The sequence below is a fragment of the Panthera uncia genome, chromosome B4, assembly GCF_023721935.1.
Source record: "Panthera uncia isolate 11264 chromosome B4, Puncia_PCG_1.0, whole genome shotgun sequence".
NCBI classification, from domain to species: Eukaryota; Metazoa; Chordata; class Mammalia; order Carnivora; family Felidae; genus Panthera; species Panthera uncia.
In genome coordinates, this window is record NC_064809.1 from 47,540,165 (window position 1) to 47,561,814 (window position 21,650).

The 21,650-nt window shown below is 38.4% G+C and overlaps 1 protein-coding gene across 1 annotated transcript in view; it reads left to right on the plus strand.

Moving 5' to 3' along the window:
- Positions 1-21,650, plus strand: part of PTPRO (protein tyrosine phosphatase receptor type O) — a 238,719-nt gene that overhangs the window by 116,799 nt on the left and 100,270 nt on the right. Inside the window, exon 2 of the mRNA XM_049625136.1 lies at positions 16,881-17,154. Within this exon, the coding sequence (XP_049481093.1) occupies positions 16,881-17,154 (274 nt within the window). The remainder of the gene's footprint in view (positions 1-16,880; positions 17,155-21,650) is intronic.

The window sequence follows — 21,650 nt, forward strand, 5'->3', positions numbered from 1 at the left end:
CCTTGGGCAGTGTTGGTAAGAATGTAAATTGGTACAGTTACTGATGTAAACAGAATGGAGGCTCTTCAAAAAAATTAAAAATAAAAATACTATATGATCCAATAATTCCACTATTAGGTATTTACCCAAAGAAAATGAAAACATTGACTCAAAAAGACATCTGCACCCCTATGTTTATTGCAGCATTATATACAGTAGCCAAGATTAGGAAGCAACCTAAATGTCTATCAATAGAGAAATGGAAAAAGAAAATGTGGTGTGTATAAAGGTGCATGCAGAGACACACATATACATGCTCAATGGAATATTACACAGCCATAAAAAACGATGAGATCATGCCGTATGAGACAACATGGATGGACCTGAAAGATATTACACTAAATGAAATAAGTCAGTCTGAGAAAGACAAATACCATATGATTCCACTCATAAGTGGAACCTTAAAAAAATGAATAAACAAACAAAAAGCAGAGTTAGACCTATAAATACAGGGAACTGATGGTTCACAGAGGGGAGGGGGTAAAGGGTTGGGCAAAATGGATGAAGGAGATGCTAGTGACGGAATGAATAATCCAGGGGAATAAAAGGCACAGCATAAAGAATACAGTCAGTGATGAGAGCGCCTGGGTGGCTCAGTCTGTTGAGCGTTCGACTTCAGCTCAGGTCATGATCTCACAGCTCATGAGTTCAAGCCTCGCGTCGGGCTCTGTGCTGACAGCTCAGAGCCTGGAGCCTGCTTTGGATTCTGTGTCTCTCTCTCTGCCCCTAACCCACTCACATTCTGTCTCTGTCTCTCTCAAAAATAAATAAATATTAAAAAAATTTTTTTTAAAAAAAGAATACAGTCAGTGATGTACTGGTGATGTAATTGGGACAGAAGGTAGCTACACTTGCGGTCAATGTAAAATTATATATAAATTTGTGAAATCACTAAGTTGTATACATTAACTAATGCAGCATTAGCATGTCAACTGTACTCAAAAAAACATTGTCTTTCTCCCATCAGCCAGATAGCCTTAAGCAGGCCCTTTTCGCCTCTGGGCCTCGGGTTTCCTCATCTGTATTAAGGATTTTGGACAACATAGTCTAAAGCTCCTTCCCACTCTGAGCGCCTGTAGGCACTCTCCTATTACCTCCTTAATAGATCTTTCATTGTGCCCCTCGTCTCGTTCACCCCTGCAAAATCCAGGTCAGTCTTCCTGGAGTTACTACCACGGCCTTCTAATTGATCTCCTGCTTCGTGCTGATCTCCCCCAGTTCGGGTTCACACCACCAATAGTTCTTTTGTTCTCAAAAGAAAATCTCACGGCCATCTCATGCTCACATTTCAGTGGCCCTAAGATAATGCCCAAATGCCTGGACGTGGCCTTCAAGACCCTTCCTGCTCCTTGAAGGTGCTGCACTATCCTCTATTCCTCTTTCCAGCCCCTCTTGCCTGAAATATCCCCCATACTCTGGCCTCTTTGCAATCCAAGTCCTATTTATCTTTCAAGCACCAACTTCCCCGTCACTAGGAAAGGTGTTCTTGCTACCAGAGTACTTTGTGCTTCTTGTCATAATATTGACGCTTCTTACTATTATTGCCCATTAGAATTAACCTTCTTGAGGTCTGAAACCAGTCCCTCTGGCTCACAGCCATGACCTTGTAGCTCACACCAGTCAACTACTATGAATTATTGTTCAAATTACTCCTATTTGAATTCCTGGTCTTCCACTTCCTAGTTATTGAATAAATAATAATAGTAAATTCTAAATGTTGTTTTAAGGATGAGGCATAATTAATCTAAAGCACCTAGAATAAACCCTGGCATACATTAGGCATTTAAGATATGCTAGCTATTACTATTGCCATTATTCTTTTCTCTCTTTAATTATAGCAGTTAGTATGGGCTTAATTATAATTACCTGATAACTAACAATCTCTTTCTTATTTTGAATGCTAAAGGGAATAGACAAAGAAGTAGACACATTAATCAACTAGACAAATGGATCAAATTAATGGTATTTTTTATTCCAGTGAAGTAGAGAATCATATTGTTATGTACTAAATATATATAATTAATCCTATTTATTATAAATTATGCAGCAATGTATTTGGAAAATATTGTATTGAATTATCATAAGCTATGATTAAATTCTTCCAGTAAATGTTCTATGATTTGTTTCCTCAAAGCTAAAGCTAATGGAAAAGGCCTGAGAGAAATTGTCATTTTGAAGAAAACAGATCCTGGATACTTATAGCCTAAAAGGAAATCTGGCATGCATTTCTTAATATTCTTAGAAGTTACTCATAGGTTCAGCTTTTATTAATTTATAACTCTTCAAAGTTATGAATTGAAAGAGGTCCTAAAGTCCAATCACTCATCCAATATTTGAATTCCAGTGCTAGAATTCTAGCCAAGTGGATGGACAGCCTCTGCATGAGCAATTAGACCATTAAATCTCTATTAGTTCCCATAGCAACGTAGGATTTATTAATGGTTTATCTATGAGTCTTTAAGAATGTATTCTCTGCAAAGCAGAAACAAATTATAATGTAATCATAGGAGAGAAAAGGAAGGTGGACAGTGGATAAGGAAAGAGTTGAGATATTAATGCAAATTTAGCTTGATTTTTTTTTCTCTGTCAAGTATTAAATAATAACAGAGGTAGAATTCATGACCAGCAAAGATACAAGATCAATGTTATTCTGTCACTGGTTTATTGCTCTCTATTTTACTCTTCCCCAATTTACACATGTTTTTCGCTGTCTCCCACCCGTTATTTCCTTGTATTTCTTTAATTGTTATTCTTCATCTGATTCCCTCTTTCTCTCCACCTGCCTCCTTGCCTATTTTCCCAATAGCTCTCTTTGTTTGGCCAAGTATTCTTTTATTTCCGTAATACAAAAATACTGATTTTGGCTTAAAAATCCAGAAACTGAACTATAGTAATAAATACTCAGACACATAAGAATAGGCTGTACAGACATGGTAGGAATATGTCATGAAAGGCTCAGTAAGTGTAGAGTAAATGAATGGATGGATGATTTAAGTTTACAAATATCTATTAAGTTCAAATAGAAACATACTCTGATAGACAGTAAGTGAGATCTGAATACTTGTCTTTAGGAGATTAAAATCTAGCAGGAAATTTATATATAGAACTAACGAAACACAGCACAAGGCAGACCATGAGAAGCAATACAAAGAGGAAAACATGGAAAGAAAAAACAAGATGTACAGAAGAAGCAAGAAAGGGAATATTATTCAGGGAGGAGGAAATAGAGTGATTGGTAAATGGAAAATTAATATTGATCATAAATATTATATTTCAAGGCATTTAAGATAAGAAAGGCTTGTTTCAGGGGCTCCTAGGTGGCTCAGTCAGTTAAGCATCCAACTTCAGCTCAGGTCATGATCTCACAGTTCGTGAGTTCAAGCCCCACGTCAGTCCCTGTGCTGACATCTCAGAGCCTGGGCCTGCTTCCGATTCTGTGTCTCCCTCTCTCTCTGCCCCTCCCCTGCTCACGCTCTGTCTTTCTCTGTCTCAAAAATAAATAAACATGAAAAAAATTAAAAAAAAATAAAGGCATATTTCAGAACTTAAAGCACATTGATACTAATTTTAAAAATCCTATGGATCCCACACTCAGCTGTTGATAAAAGTGCTGCATGCTGTGACTTTACTAAATCTTTATTATGAGTTGAATAAAAACTTTGTAAATAAAGATCTTTTGTTGAATGTAAACAGCGTAGATTATTGTAAATTGACATAAGGTACTTGTGTCAGGCAACCGAGAGCAGCTGCTGCCTTTAAGAACAGAAACCTTAAACTAATCAGCAAAGATACGGAGAGTTAAACATTTCTGTAAAGAATCCTATGAAAAATTTTCAATGTTGACATTAGATTCTGTACCATCGACATTTTCTAATGGTCAAAACCACTTTTTAAGATTCTCTCAATGAGGCAAACATTTCACCTTTGTAAAATACATATTATACAGGGCCATAAGAAAATATTTAATGAGGAAATGCCAATTAGCAACAAGTGCAGTGTGTCAAGTAAAACCAATGATATTTCCTTACCAAATACCACAGCATGATTTCCATAAATGCCATGCTTTTCCAAAGAATAGAACCCTTTCACGTGATGCAGTAAATTGCATACTGTCTTTTTACAGCTGTTCCCAAAGACAAAGATATTTTTGAGCTTCATTTATAAAACATAAATATCAGATCGTTGTTCTAGCCTTCTTGTAATTCAAAATAGCATCAGTGCTGGCTGAACATATTACTCATACCGTGGAAAGTAAGAAATGGTGACAATTTCAAGCTAACACTGTGAAATGAAGATGAATATGTGAAATGTTAACTTCAAATGGTTTAAGTGGATGCTGTAAATACTTAACGTGAGGATAGCGGGATTTTGGTAAACGAGAAAAGCCCTTTGAAATTATTTCCACTTCTTATTGCAGGAACAACGTACCTGTTACTGGACTCGTGTGATCCCGTGTACAAAGTGATGTGTCCTTCACACATTGGGCTGTGAGTTACAGGAAGAGAGAGCCCATTCTTTATGGGATGGTTATAAAGGCTTTGCAAAGAAGGTGGCATTTGATGGAGATGTCAGTGTCAAATAGAATTGGATATTGAAAGTGGGTGAAGGGATATTGCAGGCTGAAGGAATGCATGAATAGAACCCAGAGGAGAGCACCTGGGGCATAGGGAATAGGGGGCTTGACTAGTGTGTAGGGTTTTCAGGGGTTCGTGGAACTTCTTGACCGAGAAGCAGCAGCAAATAAGATAGAGTTGTAAACAGGGACAGGCTGTGGAGGAGGCTGAGTGTCAAGCTAAAGAATCTGGTTTTTATTTGATAGTGAATATTGAGCTCAGTGATTTTCCCCCGAGGTTTTTAACTTGGAACATTCACACGATCAGAACTCTGCCATGTGTTAGGGGCACTTAGAATGCACCCAGGTAGGTAGTTTAGAAACATTATCCTGTAAAGTCACCACAAAAATGTAGTTGAAAGAAGATGAGAAAAACCCCATTTTACAGATGATAAAACTGTCTCAGAAAGGCTACATAACTTGCCTGTGGTCAGCAATCTAGTAAGCCAAATTTTTTTACCCTAAATTGTATGTTCTTTACTCTTCATGGTCCCATTTATTGTTTAACCAAGATCCTGTAACATCACAATTCTGTTACTATTCATAATTCAGTATATTTGAAGAAGACAGAAAATAGGAGAAAGTCAGGCAAGTTTAGAGACCATTTTAATAGAACAATAAGAAATAGTTTCTAATACAATTATGTTTGTCACTAGTTCAAATAACATCAAATGTGAGCTACCGTTGTTCCTGAAAAATGCACACTGAAAAATTGAGTGATTATTATTTTAGGGTTTTGTTACGATGTGGAGGGTTCTTACACAAGTGCAAACTTAAATTCCTTTTGTTGTCTGTTAGGTTTCTTATGATAATCAGAAAGCTTTCTGATGCAGCTAACAAGAGCTTCCTTAGCAAGATTCATTGAGTGTAATTTCCACTTTTTTTTAAACCATCAAAATTAAGTACTTAGTATATATAAGGTATAAAATATAATAAGTATCTTAAGTACATTTTTTTCATTTTATTCTCATTCTTAGTAGGCACTCTTTTCCCATTTTATAGATAAAGAAACTAAGGTTCAGAGAGGTCTCTGTGTGATGGAACTGATACTCATATTCAACTTTATTTGCCTTTAAGTCACTACTCTTCCTACTATAGCCAAATGCCCCGCAACTCCCCATGAAATAAAGATGGGTGATCTTAAAAGACATTCATCCTTCTTGGCCGCAAAGAAATAAAGTAAAAGATGGTCTGAAATGCAGCTCATGGCAGTAACAGAAGCATGTGTAGGATCAGTGTTAATGCACAGACTTTGGACTCAAAGGCATGTGGATTTAATTCTCTTGTCTACCACCTAAAAGCTGTGTTTCCTCAGATGTGTTACTAAATCTTCCTGAGGCTCAATTATTAATCTGGAAAATACAAATAATAATATCTATTTTAGAAGGTTGTTAAGAAGGTGAAGCAAAGTAATGCCTAAATAGTTCTTCACAGAAAGTAGATTCTTAATAAAAGTATAAGTTCTCTTGAACTGCCTGGGTGGCTCAGTCGGTTGAGAGTCCGTCTTCTGCTCAGGTCATGATCTTGCGGTATGTGGGTTTGAGCCCCTCATCGGGCTCTGTGCTGACAGCTCAGAGCCTGGAGCCTGTTTCAGATTCTGTGTTTCCCTCTCTTTCTGCCCCTCCCCTGCTTGTGCTCTGTCTCTCTTGGTCTCAAAAATAGATAAACATTAAAAAAATTTTTTTAAATGTATAAGCTTTCTTAATAGTAGCTGTTGTAGTCCCATGCAATGGTATTTCCTTGATTTCCAGGGCCCCAGCTGCCATCCGTGAAATAATATTTGATGCCGAGCTCTCTTCTGAATTCTGGATCCATATATCTTGCCAGCTACTTGGCATTTGCATTTGAATGTCCACAGGCATCTCATACTCCATTATGTATCAAACTGAACTGAGTGAATGATACACATCACCCTTTTTCTGACCCTGCTAATATCGACAGTCTTTCCTATAGATGATGATGATGATGATGGTGATGATGATGATGATGATGATGATGACGATGATGAGTGTGTATAAAATCCATACCACAACCAACTCGAATCTCAGGTCACTGAGTTCTGTGGAACACACTGTCTAAATTTCTGCTGACATCTTGGTCCTAGTCACCTTCGCATCCATAATAGAATACTTCGATCACACTTATTTCTGCCTGTCCTCACCAACCAGCTCTCTGCAATATAACCAGAAGGAGCTGCCTGCCCCTTGGAGGGCCTAAATGAAATTAGCTTTAAATCCCTTCCCATGTCCCATGAAAGCTCAAATTACCTTGGGATTTTTGTCACTTTCCAGGAGGTTTGCCTTCTCACTTCCTCCTCTCTCAGGCGCCAAGTTCCACAAATAGGGCTTCTGTGTCCTAACACATGGATGGGAAACTCAGCCTTCTCTGCAAATTCCACAAATGACCCACTCACACGAGGCATCTGCGAGTATGGCAGATATTATTAAAGGTTGGGATTTGGGAAGATGGAGATGTGTTTACTATACAAAATGTTAACTTCAAGTGGAACATTAGGCATTTCCAGCTTTAAAAATGCTCTTTGACCTCCTCCATCTGGATATTTCCACTGACTGATTTCCCTTCCCTGTGCCAGCATCACACCATCCTGCTGGCTCTCCTCTCTGTTTTTTCTAGTCCCTTCCCTCTTACCTCGCTCTCTTACTTTCTGGAATGAAGCCATTCTTTTCTTTGTAACTTGAAGCTTTCCTTGTAACTCGTTTGACCCTTTTTATTTTTGTTTTTGTTTGTTTGCCTAGATTCCTGTGCTCACATCTGTAGAGTGTTCCCTTCCATCCCAGGTGGTTCATTCGTTACCAAGTAGTTTTCTATTAAAAGTCCCCCCAATAGAAATTTGAGAACCAGCAGTTAACATAATATATTCTTCTATTACAGATGCAAATCCAGTCATTTCACACTCCTAATAACCTATAAGTGGCTTCCCATTGCCTTTAGCATAAGGCTCAACATTTTTTAGCGATCCTTTTCTTTCTCCAGCTCCTCATCAGGTCAACTATGACTTAAGGCCTGTACTTACCTGTGTGTACTCTTACTTCCTCCAAATTAGATTCTCCTGCTAGGTCTTTCATCATTATGCACTTCTCAACACTTGTAATTATTCATTTATTTAAAATAGTGTATTTCTTCTCTTTTGCTGTAGACTCCAAAGACCATTGCGACAATGACCAAATTTATTTTCTCAATCATTGTATCCTTAGCACCACGCATACAGCAAGCACTCAATTTTGAAAAACTACATGAAGGTAAACATTGAGCCAAAAGTGTGTATGTAAAGTAATGTACTTCATCTCCCTTAACTTCTGAGCTTGAATTCATCTGGCACGGATTGGATCAGTCTTCTAAAAAAAACCATAAAACCCCAATGACGGCGGAGGGCACAGGAAACTATATGCTTTGAAGGTCTGGCAGTTTTGCTGCTGAGGATGTTAACAACTCAGGAGCATTAAAGGTCAGTGCTCACAAAAGGTCATGAAGGTCACATCTAAATATGCTGTGAACTACATGTTTAGTAACGAGACTGCACTCTTTGTTAGCTATCATCAGGATTTAATTAACTGGTGTCACAGTTGGAGAGACACTTCATGCCTGTGGGGAAATTTGACTGAACTCATCCATTCTAAAATAAATGATTAGCACCATCATCTTCCACATTATCTTTCAATAAGTGGGACAGCTACATTTTTCAGAAGCATCTTTTTTAGGTAACACTCTTTTAAAACTATGAATACTGGTAAGGATAGAAAAGAGGTTTGGGGAATAATAAATTCAGGCAAAATTATGTTTTTTGAGTGCTTCGTTTTATGAAGGTAACACTTGTTTCACAGATAGAATTAACCTGCCAGGAACCCTTATTTTTTGTAAAAACATTAAACCAGAAGAATGTTGCCTATTTTTAGGAGTGGCCTGATCATTGAACTGTTGAGAACAAATGTATTTTGTGGCTTTCTGGACTGTGGACCCACCTCCTCCTGAGTCAATCATCAGCCAGGCACAGCTTCACAACTGTTCCCATGGTAACCTTGAGTCAACTAGGGCAGTTCAGGCTTATACGCAGGCATAAGAGAAAAAGAAATACTGGCTGCTCTTGTTCATGATGCCACAAAAAGGGGTAATGCTGATTGCTGGATGAATAGCCTGAAAGGCAGAAGAGCTACTGAACCATGTATAAATCATGGTGTTAGTGTCCTAAGAAGATACAACTTCTAAAATTTACACATTCCAAAGAAAATCAGTGTGAAAATGCAGATCAGAAATTTCGTAGTAACAATTAGTTGTGTTTGGAGAATCTACTAAGTAGTAGGTGTTGGGTTAAATAATGCACACATATAGTCTTGTTTGCTTTTCTTCAAAAGCCCAGTCATTCTAGTATTACCACAATCTGCCCAAAGCAACTGAGGTTCAAAGAGTCAAAATGTGAAGGTATCACTTAAGTGGGACTTGAACCCGGGTTTGCCTGTCTCCAGAATTTCTTTTTCTCTCTCAAAGTTGTCTCTTTTGTGATACCAGCCTTTTGGAGTATCTATCAAGCATAATCTAGAGGATTAAGTCATGGTCTGTGCTGAGGGAGTTCACCACCAATTAAATACAGATATGAAAAGTAGTGTTTGGGAAATCATTCTGGCTCCAGGATCTTACAAACTGGGGACGGTAGTGTTATAGAGTCATAAAATTTGCAGTTAAAGAATTTCCTTGAGGTGCCTGGGTGGCTCAGTCAGTTAAGCAACTGACTCTTGATTTCAGCTCAGGTCATGATCCCAGGGTTGTGGAATCGAGTCCTGCATCAGGCTCGGCCCTGAGTGTGGAGCCTGCCTGAGATTCTCTCTCTCTCTCCCTCTCTCTCTCTCTGCCCCTCCTCCACTCACTCAACATTCACTCTCACTCTCTCTCTCAAAACAAATAAATAAACTTAAAAAAGAAAAAAAGAAAAGAATTGCCTTGAGCGCCAGCTCCTCCCCATTATAACAGAGTAGACTGGAGAAACCATTTAATTTCTTTGCACCACAGTGTTTTCATCTGTGAAGTGAGATAATGATTTCACGAGACGGGTTGAGGATTAAATGAGAAAATGTGTTTGAAAGTGCTTTATAAAATATAAAATGTGATATATGGTTGTTATTGTTTTCCTAAATATCACATTGAATTTTGGCACATCTCTGCAGCATAACATAATTCTTCCAACTTAAAAATGCCAGATTAAGTTCTTTCCTTAGGCATGTTTCGTTTAATCTCCAAAATTAAGAGTTCTGTACAGCTTCCACCACGAGTCCATACTGGGAATCCGGAAATCATTACTGCATTCCTATGTATATAATAAAATGCCATTTGAGGTGCTCAGTGAGTCAACAGTCCAACTCTTGATTTCAACCCAGGCCACGATCTCACGGTTTGGGAGATTGAGCCCCACATCAGCACAGGAGCCAGCTTGGGATTCTCTCTCTTCCTCTCTCTCTGCCCCTCCCCCATCATGTGTTCAAGCTCTCTTTCTCTGAAAAATAAATAAAAATAAAATGCCAGTTAACACATACATACATGGTAACTTGATAAGGAAATGCCATTTGTATTTATTTTAAATGAATGCATAGGGGGTAACGGAATTCTGTTACCATTCTGCACTCTGGTTGGGCAGAGCAAAGAGTATGACGGGAAGCTGCCGGTCCAAAGATAAGGTGTTTGATCAAGGAAATGGCAGTGCAACAAGTTCGGGTGTAATGAACTGTCAGCCTCTGGGCTGACACTGACCTTCAAATGTGTTTTCTTTGGCCAGCATAGTTTTATTTTGCTATAATTGTGCATTTTAAGGACGCTTTTAGGTAATGTGTGCACCCTCCCGTTTGCTAACTATTTCATCCATCAATCCTGTTCTACTAGACCGCTTCTCACATTTATATCACCTGCCTGACGTGTGAGTGTGGACCCCTTTGCCAAAAAAGAGGCAAAAGAGATGAGGACTCTGCATTATGAAATCATAAAAACAGAAGTGAAGGAAGGTATCTAGGCATGTAAAATATGGAGGTTGAACTGTCACGAATGTGGACTCGGGCATGGAGGGAGAGCTGACATGTTCCACCTGAAAACATACATTTAGGTCACATACAAAGAAATCTGGTATGACACAGAAGATTGTAAATACCAGCAACTTGCTGGAGGAGCTTCACAGCAGTTTCTGGCGGCACATACCAAGCACATAACTGTGTAAGTTAGTGTTCTTTACTTTTCATCATCATCCTTACCATCATCACCATCGCTATGCTTGGTCAGACGCAGTGCTCGCGAGGACAAAGGCACAGACTACCTGTCTTCCTCTTTACTCCTAAATAGAGTGAATCCCCAGCATCCTGCACCGTTCCTGATATATGCTTGCTGCTCAAGATACATCTGAAGGTTTCACAAATAATGGAAAATTAGTGGGAGGCCATCCCTAGCCTTTGAGATCAACATCCAAATTCTGTTCTGACGATTTCTGACAGAGTGCTGTGCATGATTCCGAGAAAGTGTCAGGAGGAGCTCGGTCCTGTCAGGACAGCTCTGGGACTTTGATCTTCCTGAAGGAACCAAAAGGAAAGAAGATGTTGCTGGAAAAGTTTTCCTGCAGCTGCACAGGAGGCTAAGCGGATGAATTACATAGCGTCTGCAGAGAAGTATGGCCATAAATGCTATATAAGCACCGGACACCATTGATATTACTATTTTAAAGAATTGAGCATCCCATTACTTCTTATGTGGTAACCTTAGCACAGCAGAATATTCTAGTTGTTCCTTCTAAAATGCCCTCTCATAAGTCTAATCATTGATTGGGGTACCAGTGGAGCATTGATAATGTTCTGGATGCAGGTCACACAGGCAGATTTGGTGTAGGCAGCATTTTCTTAGACTTTCATCAGGTCTTCCCTGAATGGTTGTAACAGCCTCCTTAACAGTCCACTGGCCTTAGATGGTTCTACTCGGGCAATTCCTAACTATACTGGTCCATGTTCCTAATTATATTGACCTTTCTAAACTGTGACCTAATCATGTCACTTTTCTACATTAAAACAGTCCACGATTTCTTTTGGCCCAAGAAATACTCAAATTCACATCTTGAATTGGGCTATCTACCTTCCCCTCTGAAGGTCCTACTATGATCCAGCCACCACAGAGGACTGTGGAGTCTTTTCTTCCCATTTCTCTAGATGACTCTCTGACCTTTGTTTCCCTGGTAAACTCCTGAGCCTCTTTCAAGCATCACTTCCACCTTGAAACCTTCCCCTCACACCCATCACAGAAGCCGAATTAATTGCTTTCTTCTCTACATGGCGATAGCACTGAACAATTCTCTTGTATTGACCAGGACTGTAAGTTTTGGAAGTTCAGCTTAACTGACTTAAGCCATAAACTGGAATTTATTCACTCAGGTCACCAAACTGCCCAGGGGCGGGGCCATAGAACATCTGAAACCAGGGCCTCAGACCGTATCAGGGATTCTCCCCCAATTCTTTCTTCATGACAGAAATTATAGATACTGACTTCTCCAGATTTACATCCATACATACTTGGCACCAGAGGGGAAAAAAGCTCCTTCCCATTAATTCCAGTCATAAAATTTCAGAGAAAGCATTCTAGTTGGCTGACTTGGTCCACATGAGCTTCCCTATGGCTCTCTCCGTGAAGGGAGGACTGGGCAATATGATTCACCCAGACTGAGTCAAGGTACTGACCTGGGAGTAGGGCACTATTAGCAACCTCCATCGGACCCCTTGTTGGTTTTATCGTGGGAAAGAAACAGTGCTCCAAAATAAGGAGGTGCAATCTAAGAAGGGATTCCAGCCAGGCAGAAAAAACAGGCATCAACCAGACAGGCTTTCAAAGTCTGTAACTAAACTAGCAGTACTCACATAGTGTTAAAATTATGCATTCGAGTGAGCCTTTCTCACTAGAGTCCAAGCTCCAGGAGTTCAAGTGCCCCTCAGAGCCTGTCGCCAACACCCAGCAAGATATCTGATACCAAGTGGGAGCTCAGCTAATGTTTGTTTGTTGTTGAATTGACAAAATGGATAGCTCTCCAATATTCTGTAAATATAACATCAAGTGAACACGATTACAGAGTCCCAAAGAGTTTTGAAGTTAGTTAAATGGATGTTTATAGAACCTCTATAGTTTAACGGTCGTTGAGGGATTCAGCACTTAACTAAAACACCAGAACCTTTGAAGTACAACCAATATTTATTGAGTTCATTCTATTAGCATTTTTATAAAAGCCATTTAATTCTTAATACAATCCCATGAGTTATAGGAATCACCCCTGTTTTACAGATTAAGAAGATGAAGTTAAGAGATCTTGTTTCCCTGTGTTCTCAGATAATAGGCTGCAGCAAAGGAATAGAAACTCAAACCTTCTGATTCCAAGTCTATTGCTGTGTTCTTAAGCAGATTATTTAACCTCTCTGAGTAAAATAGGGAAAATGACACTTATTTCTAAGATTGTTGTAATGAAAAAAAAAAAAAAAAAACAACATAAAATGCCAAGTGCAAAGCCTGATCCAGATTAGGGGATCAGTACATAACAGTTGCTGTGTTTATCAGAGATGTTCCTAAGACGTCTGACTCCAACATCTCTGAGGCCAGTTCTCTTCCTTGTCCCACATTCTAGGCACTCATCCTGCATTTTCCTGCTCTTTAGTGCTGCCCACTCTGTCTCCAGTAGCTTCTGTTCCCTGGGACTGACCATTGAACAGGTCATAGGCTCCTGGGCTCCCCCTTCCTTACTGAGGCCAAGCACCCAGGCTCCCTTTGCTGCCTCAAGCAACTTACCTCTAGTTCATGAAAGAGAAATACCAGGAGATGTAAGGATGTGTGGATCCTAAACCTTGTTCTGACATCAATTAGCTGTGTGACATTTGCACCGCTGTTCTCTCAAGTGTGAAATGAAGGTGTTGGAGCGGAGAAATTTCTGTATTAAATTTTATTATGCAAAGAAAATTTCAGTAAAAATATTTTCATTGCAGAGTCAAGCAATACTATTACTCGGTTTCAAAAAAAAAAAAGTTTTAAATATTTCTCTATCCACCAAATAAATCCATGTTGGCCTTGCCTAAGTTTATCCATTTCTATTACTTATAAGTCTTCCTTCTTGCTGTACCCAGCAAGGATTACATGTCTGTATCATACATTCAGTATTTTCTCCTGAATATAGGTTCCAGGAAAAGCTGAAGCAAAGAGGACAGAGAAGAAATAGCATGATGACATTTCTTTAGGCTCACTGCCTAGACTCACTTGGCCTGCTGCCTTATTCTCATTAGTCCCACTGACTGAATCTGATTAGCCTACCCTGATTTATTTTTGGCAACCTGGGAGCACATGGGCCAATACTTATTTTCATGGCTGATACAATCATGCCCAAAGCTGTCATTAGATTTTGGAAGATTAGTCTCTTTCCCTGGAAGATTGCACTGTCTGTGAAGCATCATGACCCATTAGATATATGTTTCTTAAACACTTTACAAAATTGAGTCTATTTATCCCTCTTTTCATTACCTCAAAAACTTTGTTATTGGCTACTACAACATAGAGCAGGGGTCCTGGGTAGCTCAGTTGGTTACGTTTCCGACTCTTGATTTTGACTCAGATCAAGATCTCACGATTATGAGATAAGATGGTGCCCCGAGTTGGGTTCCGCACTGGGCGTGGAGCCTGCTTAGAATTCTCTCTCTCCCTCTCTCTCTCTGCCCTTCTGATGCTCGTGCCCGCCCCCCCCACTGCTTTCTCTCTCTGTCTCTCAAAAATAAATAAACAAAACATACAGCAAAAAACTCTTGTCATTATGAACCTGATGTTTGTAAACTTAACTGTTTTCTGAGTTGGTGAACCAGTATTTATAACCAAAAATTAATAAAAGCCAGAGTTCAGTGTTACTGGATATTCAATGCTTGGTTTAGCGTCACAGTTCCATCTGGATCACTGGCAATATGAATGCGTCCCATTTTCTAAATGTTTATTATGTTTACCAAAAGAACACAATTTTAGAAATCTGCCCATGTGTCTGAGGATGAGAGACAATATGGATAAAAGTACATTTTAAACATCAGTCCATATTGACTGTTCTATATTAGAGAGACCTGCCTACGACTGACCGGATCACAAAGCACCTAGCATATGCCAGGCAGTGGTCCTAGAACTCCAGATGCAGCTAGCAATGAGACACAGCCCCTGGCCCTAGAGGATTTGGGGTCTAGTATGGTTATAATATCATAAACACAATTAAATCTACTAAATGTTAACATAGAATTAAACTTCTGTCAATGGCCAGATATTCCTTACAAATACTAGGACCTGTAAACACTAGATTTCTAAAAAATCCAAATAATAAGAAAAAACATTTTTAGGTACACTTTAACCTCATTTAGGGAGCTGATATATGTATTGTATGCATGATTTGGCTACTGACAACGTGTGAGGTACCATTAGGTTAATTCTCAGAGGCAAATGTCCACATATAATTAATGCAATCAGCAATGCTTTCATTCATTTAACAGAGACTTACCAGTTGTGTATGTGTGTCAGACTCAGTGTTAGGAAAAGAAATCAAGAGGGGAAGATAAATAAATATGTGGAACAATAATGGAACTCAATTTTGGTACTTGTGTGATAAGTGCTTAAGAGCCCAAACTAGATGTGTGGCCTGGGGCAAGTGACTTCATCCTTCTGAGCCTCAGTTTCCTTAACTACAAACTGAGATTGAAAAATAATACCTATGTCACGAGGTCATTTTGAATATTAAATGAGATGATCACGTTTATAGACTACATAGCTTCATATCTGGATCCATGTAAGTCCTAAACAAGAATTAGCAGTTTTTGTGTCCCTCTTTCACAGAAGAGAAATCTGAGGTTCAGAGCAGTGAAATAACTTCCTTGGACCCCACAGACCCAGAAGATAAATTAAAAACAAGGCAGCAGTGGGGCTCCAGGGTAGCTCAGTCGGTTAAGCATCCAACTCTTGATCTCAGCTCGGGTCATGATCTCACAGTTCCTGGGATGGAGCCCCACATTGGGCTCTGCAATGACAGCACAGAGCCCACGTGGGATTCTCTCTCTCCCTCTCTGTCTCTGCCTTTCCCCCATTTGTGCATGCGCGTGTGTGCACATGCACGTGCTCTCTCTCAAAATAAATAAACTTAAAAAAATAAAACAATTAGGGGCGCCTGGGTGGCTCAGTCGGTTAAGCGTCCGACTTCAGCTCAGGTCACGATCTCGCGGTCCGTGAGTTCGAGCCCCGCATCGGGCTCTGGGCTGATGGCTCAGAGCCTGGAGCCTGCTTCTGATTCTGTGTCTCCCTCTCTCTCTGCCCCTCCCCCGTTCATGCTCTGTCTCTCTCTGTCTCAAAAATAAATAAACGTTAAAAAAAATAAAAAAAAATAAATAAAACAATTAAAAAATAAAAACGGAGCAGCACTGATATAAAGTATATGAGTCTTGTTTGATATCAGAGAGCAGAAGGACTGAATCTGCTTGTGCAGTACGGGAAAGACTCAGGAAGGAATATTTAAACCAAGTACACAATGACTTTTCAAATGCTGCCCATAAACATTTATCTAGACACTTGGAGCAGTTTTCATTCCCCTAACCGCTGCCTTTCCCACAGATCCCAGTGATTCTCAGTCTGGTTCCTTCTTCAAAGAGCATTTCAGCTTTTCTTATTAAAGATTGGCTAACCTTTAATGAGGAGGATTATCACAGGATTCTCAGTCCTGACTTTATTTTCAGAACTGACAGGTGAAAAGTGAGAGAGGAAATAACCGCCTTTCAACATGCTTCTAGAATTTCCCTGGGACTACCACGACATTACTCCTTCCAACGTAAAATAGAGTGCTTTAAACCATATAGTTTCTCCAGAATAGCTGAAACCAAGGACTTCTCTGGAAGTTCAGTGCCAAGATGATTTTCATTCATTCATTCTTTACTCATTTCCATGATTTTTTTTGTTGTGTTTATTACACAACACAACCCATGAACTGGAAAGCAGCTTTTCAACGGAGAAGAATCAAAAGCGAAACCCTGAGAAGATCATTAGTCATAAGAGGGTTAGATCTCTCTCTTCCTGCTTTTCCCTGAACGCTAAAATACCTGTGTGATGCTTATCACAAATACTAGTTTTAGAAAAATGATCTCAGCATAATTTTATTGCCAATAATCTCAATTTGACCTTCATGTCCTTTTTTTTCTCTTCTCTCAAACAGAATGCCACAACATTCCGCGTAACTGTTCAAGATGATAATCGCATCGTTGTCTCTTTAGAAGCTTCAGATGTCACGAGTCCATCATCTGTGTATGTCGTGAAGATAACGGGGGAATCAAAAAATTACTTCTTCGAATTTGAGGAATTCAACGGCACTTTGCCTCCTCCTGTTACCTTTAAGGCTAATTATCATGGCCTTTATTACATAATCACTCTGGTAGTGGTAAATGGAAATGTGGTTACCAAGCCTTCCAGATCAATCACTGTGTTAACAAGTAAGCATCATTTGTAATATCGTCCTCTTGTGTTTCTTTTTGGGGTATATTTTCTTGGGGCTCTCACTGAAAGGAAGGCAGCCCAGAATGTCAAGATCAATCGCCTTGAAGTCAGGTGAGGTAAATTCAAAGTTCTGCTTTATATGAAGAGTACAGCTGCTTGTCAGCATTTGATAATGTTTAACTGTTCCCTTTTATTTTTAAAAACTCTGCTTTAAACTCAGTGAAATAGTATGCTTTGAGACGGAATGACAATTTTAGATTCATGATTTGGCCATGTAATTTTTTGCTATATAACTTAATAGTATGATCATAACTAAACTATTTCTTTCCAGAACACATATTCTCATATTAAGCAATCTGAGTTTTGAGACAATGAATTTATACTCGTATTTAACCTGCTCAAAATTAATTATACATTTTTAGCTGAGAGAGAGAGAGAAAAAAGATATCATTATTTATCAGTTTCTATTCTTGACCTCGCCCTCAAAATAGCCTTGGCTTCCACTGCCCAAGAAAAACACCAAGAAAAACAAATCATTGGCATTTTAACCTTCAGTAGCCCATGTCTTAAAGTAAAGAAGTGATGCTGGTATTAGGAATTCTTAGGAGTGATTTTAACTATATGTGATTTTCACTTTACTCTCTGGAACTTTAATATCTAATCTCAAAGTAAGATACAGCTCTACTGAATATGTTGAGGTATATGTTGAAAGAAAAACTTATCTGTAAGATGCTAGAATTTATCACTAGAGCAATTTAATGGCTCAGTGGAGTTCTTTTTGCTTATTGTTCTTTAGTGCAGATTTTCCAGTGGCTGCGATTTTTTAAATGTCAGCTACATGCAATCATTTTCGCCACAATTAAGGAAAAGAACATCGTGATATTTTTCTCTTGGGATAAAAGGAAAGAGAAACATCAGGAAGCAAGAACTCAGAATCAAGCTAGGAGACATATTTTTAATATGTCTGTCAGAAATTAATTAAAGTTTCCCTTGGCAGAGTCTCAGAATCAATATTGAATCCTAAAAATTAGGAATGGAATGGCACACACCCAAGACCTTCAAGGTTTATAGATATAATGAACAAATCTACGACCTACTAGAATTAAAGGAAGAACTTGCCTGTTCTTTAAAATACTATTTTAAACAAGCTGCAGAAAAAAGGTGAATTGAGAGTTAATAGGTATGGCAACAGATCTAAGTATACAATGGCTATAATACAATTTCTTGAAATCAGAAGTCCTGCATTATTCATCTTCACAATCTCATAAGCACCTGGCATGAATTTTATACTTAATACGTGAACAATAAATATTAATTCAATGTAGTTGAGCAAGTAACGGGAGAAAGAGCAGAGGAAAAAAAAGACTAAGACAAAGCAAAATAAAAGTGTTGCTGACCTAACATTCATGAACATGCATTCAGCCACTCAAGATCAGACAAAGCTCTAGCAGTCAGCCCTTGAGCTAACGGTTCGTAAAGACATTTGATAAGTAAGTAAATGATAAGTAGGTACATGGTAAGAGATTTCTATAATATCTCATTGATATTTTAGCATGTGCAATGAGTTCTATTCAAAATATATCTTTATTTTCCTTTGTGATTCCTTTTCCGACATGTGGGCTTGGAAGTGTGTTGAATATTCAAAAGTTTGACATTTTTCAGAAACATTTTTATTAATTTCTAGGTAAACGCTGTTGTGATCAAAAGGCATACTCTATATGATTTCAATTACTTTAAAATTGTTTCAGTTCATTTTATGGTCGCAAATATGGTCTATCTTGGGATGTATTCTGTACCCACTTGTTGGGTGAAGTTTTGATACATCTCAGGTCAAGTTGGTTGCTCAAGCCTTCTCTACCCATACTACTTTTCTGTCTACTTGTTCTAATAATGATGGATAGTGGTGTGTGAAAGTCTCCAATTATATCTGTGGATTTGTCTGTTTCTCCTTGCACTTCTTTTAGTTTATGCTCTGCATAATTTGAACTCTGCATGAAGTTTGACTTTATATCTTTAAACTTTTAAGATTACCATGTCTTCTTTTTTTATAATCAGGTATCACTTGACATATAAAGTTATATTAGTTTCAAGTGTACCACGTAATGATTTGATATTTGTATATACTGCAAGATCATCACAGCAAGTCCAGTTACTATTGTCACCATTGAGTCTCAGATTTTGTTTCTTGCAATAGAACTTTTAAGATTCACTCTCTTGACAATTTTCAAACATGCAGTACAATATTATTGACTATAGTCACTACATTATACATTACATCCCATAACTTATTTATTCTATAACTGGAAGTTTGTATCTTTTGATCCCCTTCACAAATGTTGCCCACCCCACCATCATTCTGTTCACTGCATCTGTGAGTTTTGCCTTGTTTTGTTTGTTTTTTAGATTTTCATATACACGGATTCTATAGTATCTGTCTTCCTCCGTCTAACTTATTTCATTTCGCAGAATATGCTCACATTCCATCCAAGTTATTGCAAATGGCAAGAATTCACTCCTTTTTATGGCTGAGTAGTATTCCACTGCAGGTATACACCACATCTTCTTCATCCATTCATCTGTTGATGGATGCTGAGGTTGTTTCCGTATCCTGGCCATTATAAATAATGAACATAGAGATGCATATATCTTTTTGAATTACTGTTTTTGTTTTCTTTGGATAAATACCCAGAAGTGGTATTTCTGGATCTGGTAGCTCTCTGGTAGCTCTATTTTTAATTGTTTGAGAAATATACATACTGTTTTCCATACTGGCTGCACCAGTCTACATTCCTACCAACCATGCATATTAGTTCCCTTTTCTTCACATTCTTACTAACACTTGTTATTTCTTGTCTTTTTGATAATAACCATTCTAACAGATGTGAGGTGATATCCTGTGGCGGTTTTGATTTGCATTTCCCTGATACTTAGTGATGTTGAGCATCTTTTTATGTGCCTTTTGGACACCTGTATGTCTTCTTTGGAAAAATGTCTAGTCAGATCCCAAATATTCTGATGATAACAATAATTTTATATATGTGTGTGTGTGTGTGTGTGTGTATATATATATATATATAACTAATTAATGTCCTTTCTTTTTATCATACTTTGATGATAACAATAATTTTATGTGTGTGTGTATGTGTGTATAACTAATTAATGTCCTTTCTTTTGATGATGAATTCCTTTAGCTTTTGCTTATCTAGAAAACTTTTTCGTTCTCCTTCAAATGTGAATGACAACCTTGCCAGATAGAGTATTCTTGGTTGGAAGTTTTTTTCCTTTCAGCACTTTGAATATATTTGTCACTCCCTTCTGGTCTATAACGTTTTTGCTGAAAAATATGCTAATAGTCTTACGGGGCTTCCCTTGTATGAAACTTCTCTTGCTACTTTTAGGATTCTCTCTTTATCTTTAACTTTTGACATTTTAATTATAATGTATCTTGAGTGCATCTCTTTGGGTTCATCTTTTTTGGAACTCTCTGGGCTTTCTAGACCTGAATGTCTATTTCCTTCCTCAGGTTAAGAAAGCTTTCAGCCATTATTTCTTCTAATATGTTTCCTGCCTCTTTCTATCTTCTCATTCTGGGACTTCTAGAATGCAAATGTTATTCTATTTGATGCAGTCCTACAGGTCCCTTAAACCGCCTTCATTTTTTTTTTTATTGTTTTTTTTTTTCTTCTGTTTCTCTGTTTGGGTGAGTTCCACTGCTGTGTTTTCTACTGATCCTTTCTTCCATTTCATCTAGTTTGCTGTTGAATACTTGTGGTGTATTTTTCAGTTCAGTTCTTGCCTTCTTCAGCTCTGTGACTACTGTTTGGTAATTTCTTATATTTTTATGTCTTTTGTTGAAATTTTCACTGTTCATTCATCCTTTTGAGTCCAGTGAACATCTCCATGACGGCTACTTTGAACCTTTTATCAGGTAAATTACTTGTCATTCATTAAGGGTTTTTTTCCTGGGGTTTTATTTTATTCTTTTGTTTGGAACATATTTCTCTGTTTCCTCATTTTGCTTGACTCTCTGTATTTGTATCTATGTATTAGGTAAAACAACTGTCTCTCCCAGTCTTGAAGGAGTGGCCTTATGTCAGGAGAAGAACATTATCATTCAACCTTGCCCTAGCTCTTGGTTGACTCTTGAACCTTTGTGATCAACTAAGCAGCTTGATTTATTCTTGTTGCATCCCAGTTGGATGCTAAGGGGAGTGCTAAGATTTGTCAGTGGAGATCCCAGTGGGAGTGCTAAGATTTGTCAGTGTTCCAAAGGGAGGGATCTCAGTAAACACTTAGTTTCAGGCTGATTGGAAGCCATGCTCTGAGGCAGAAGCTTTTAAGGTAAGCAAGTATGTAAAGTCCTGAGGCACCACAACTGTAAACCCTGTTGACTTCCAAACCAGTTGATCTGGAAGAGTCCCCTGGACAACTGTTGTAAAAATCAGGGCTCCAGACAGGTATACAAGCTCCTTTCTGGGAAGTACTAGCAAGC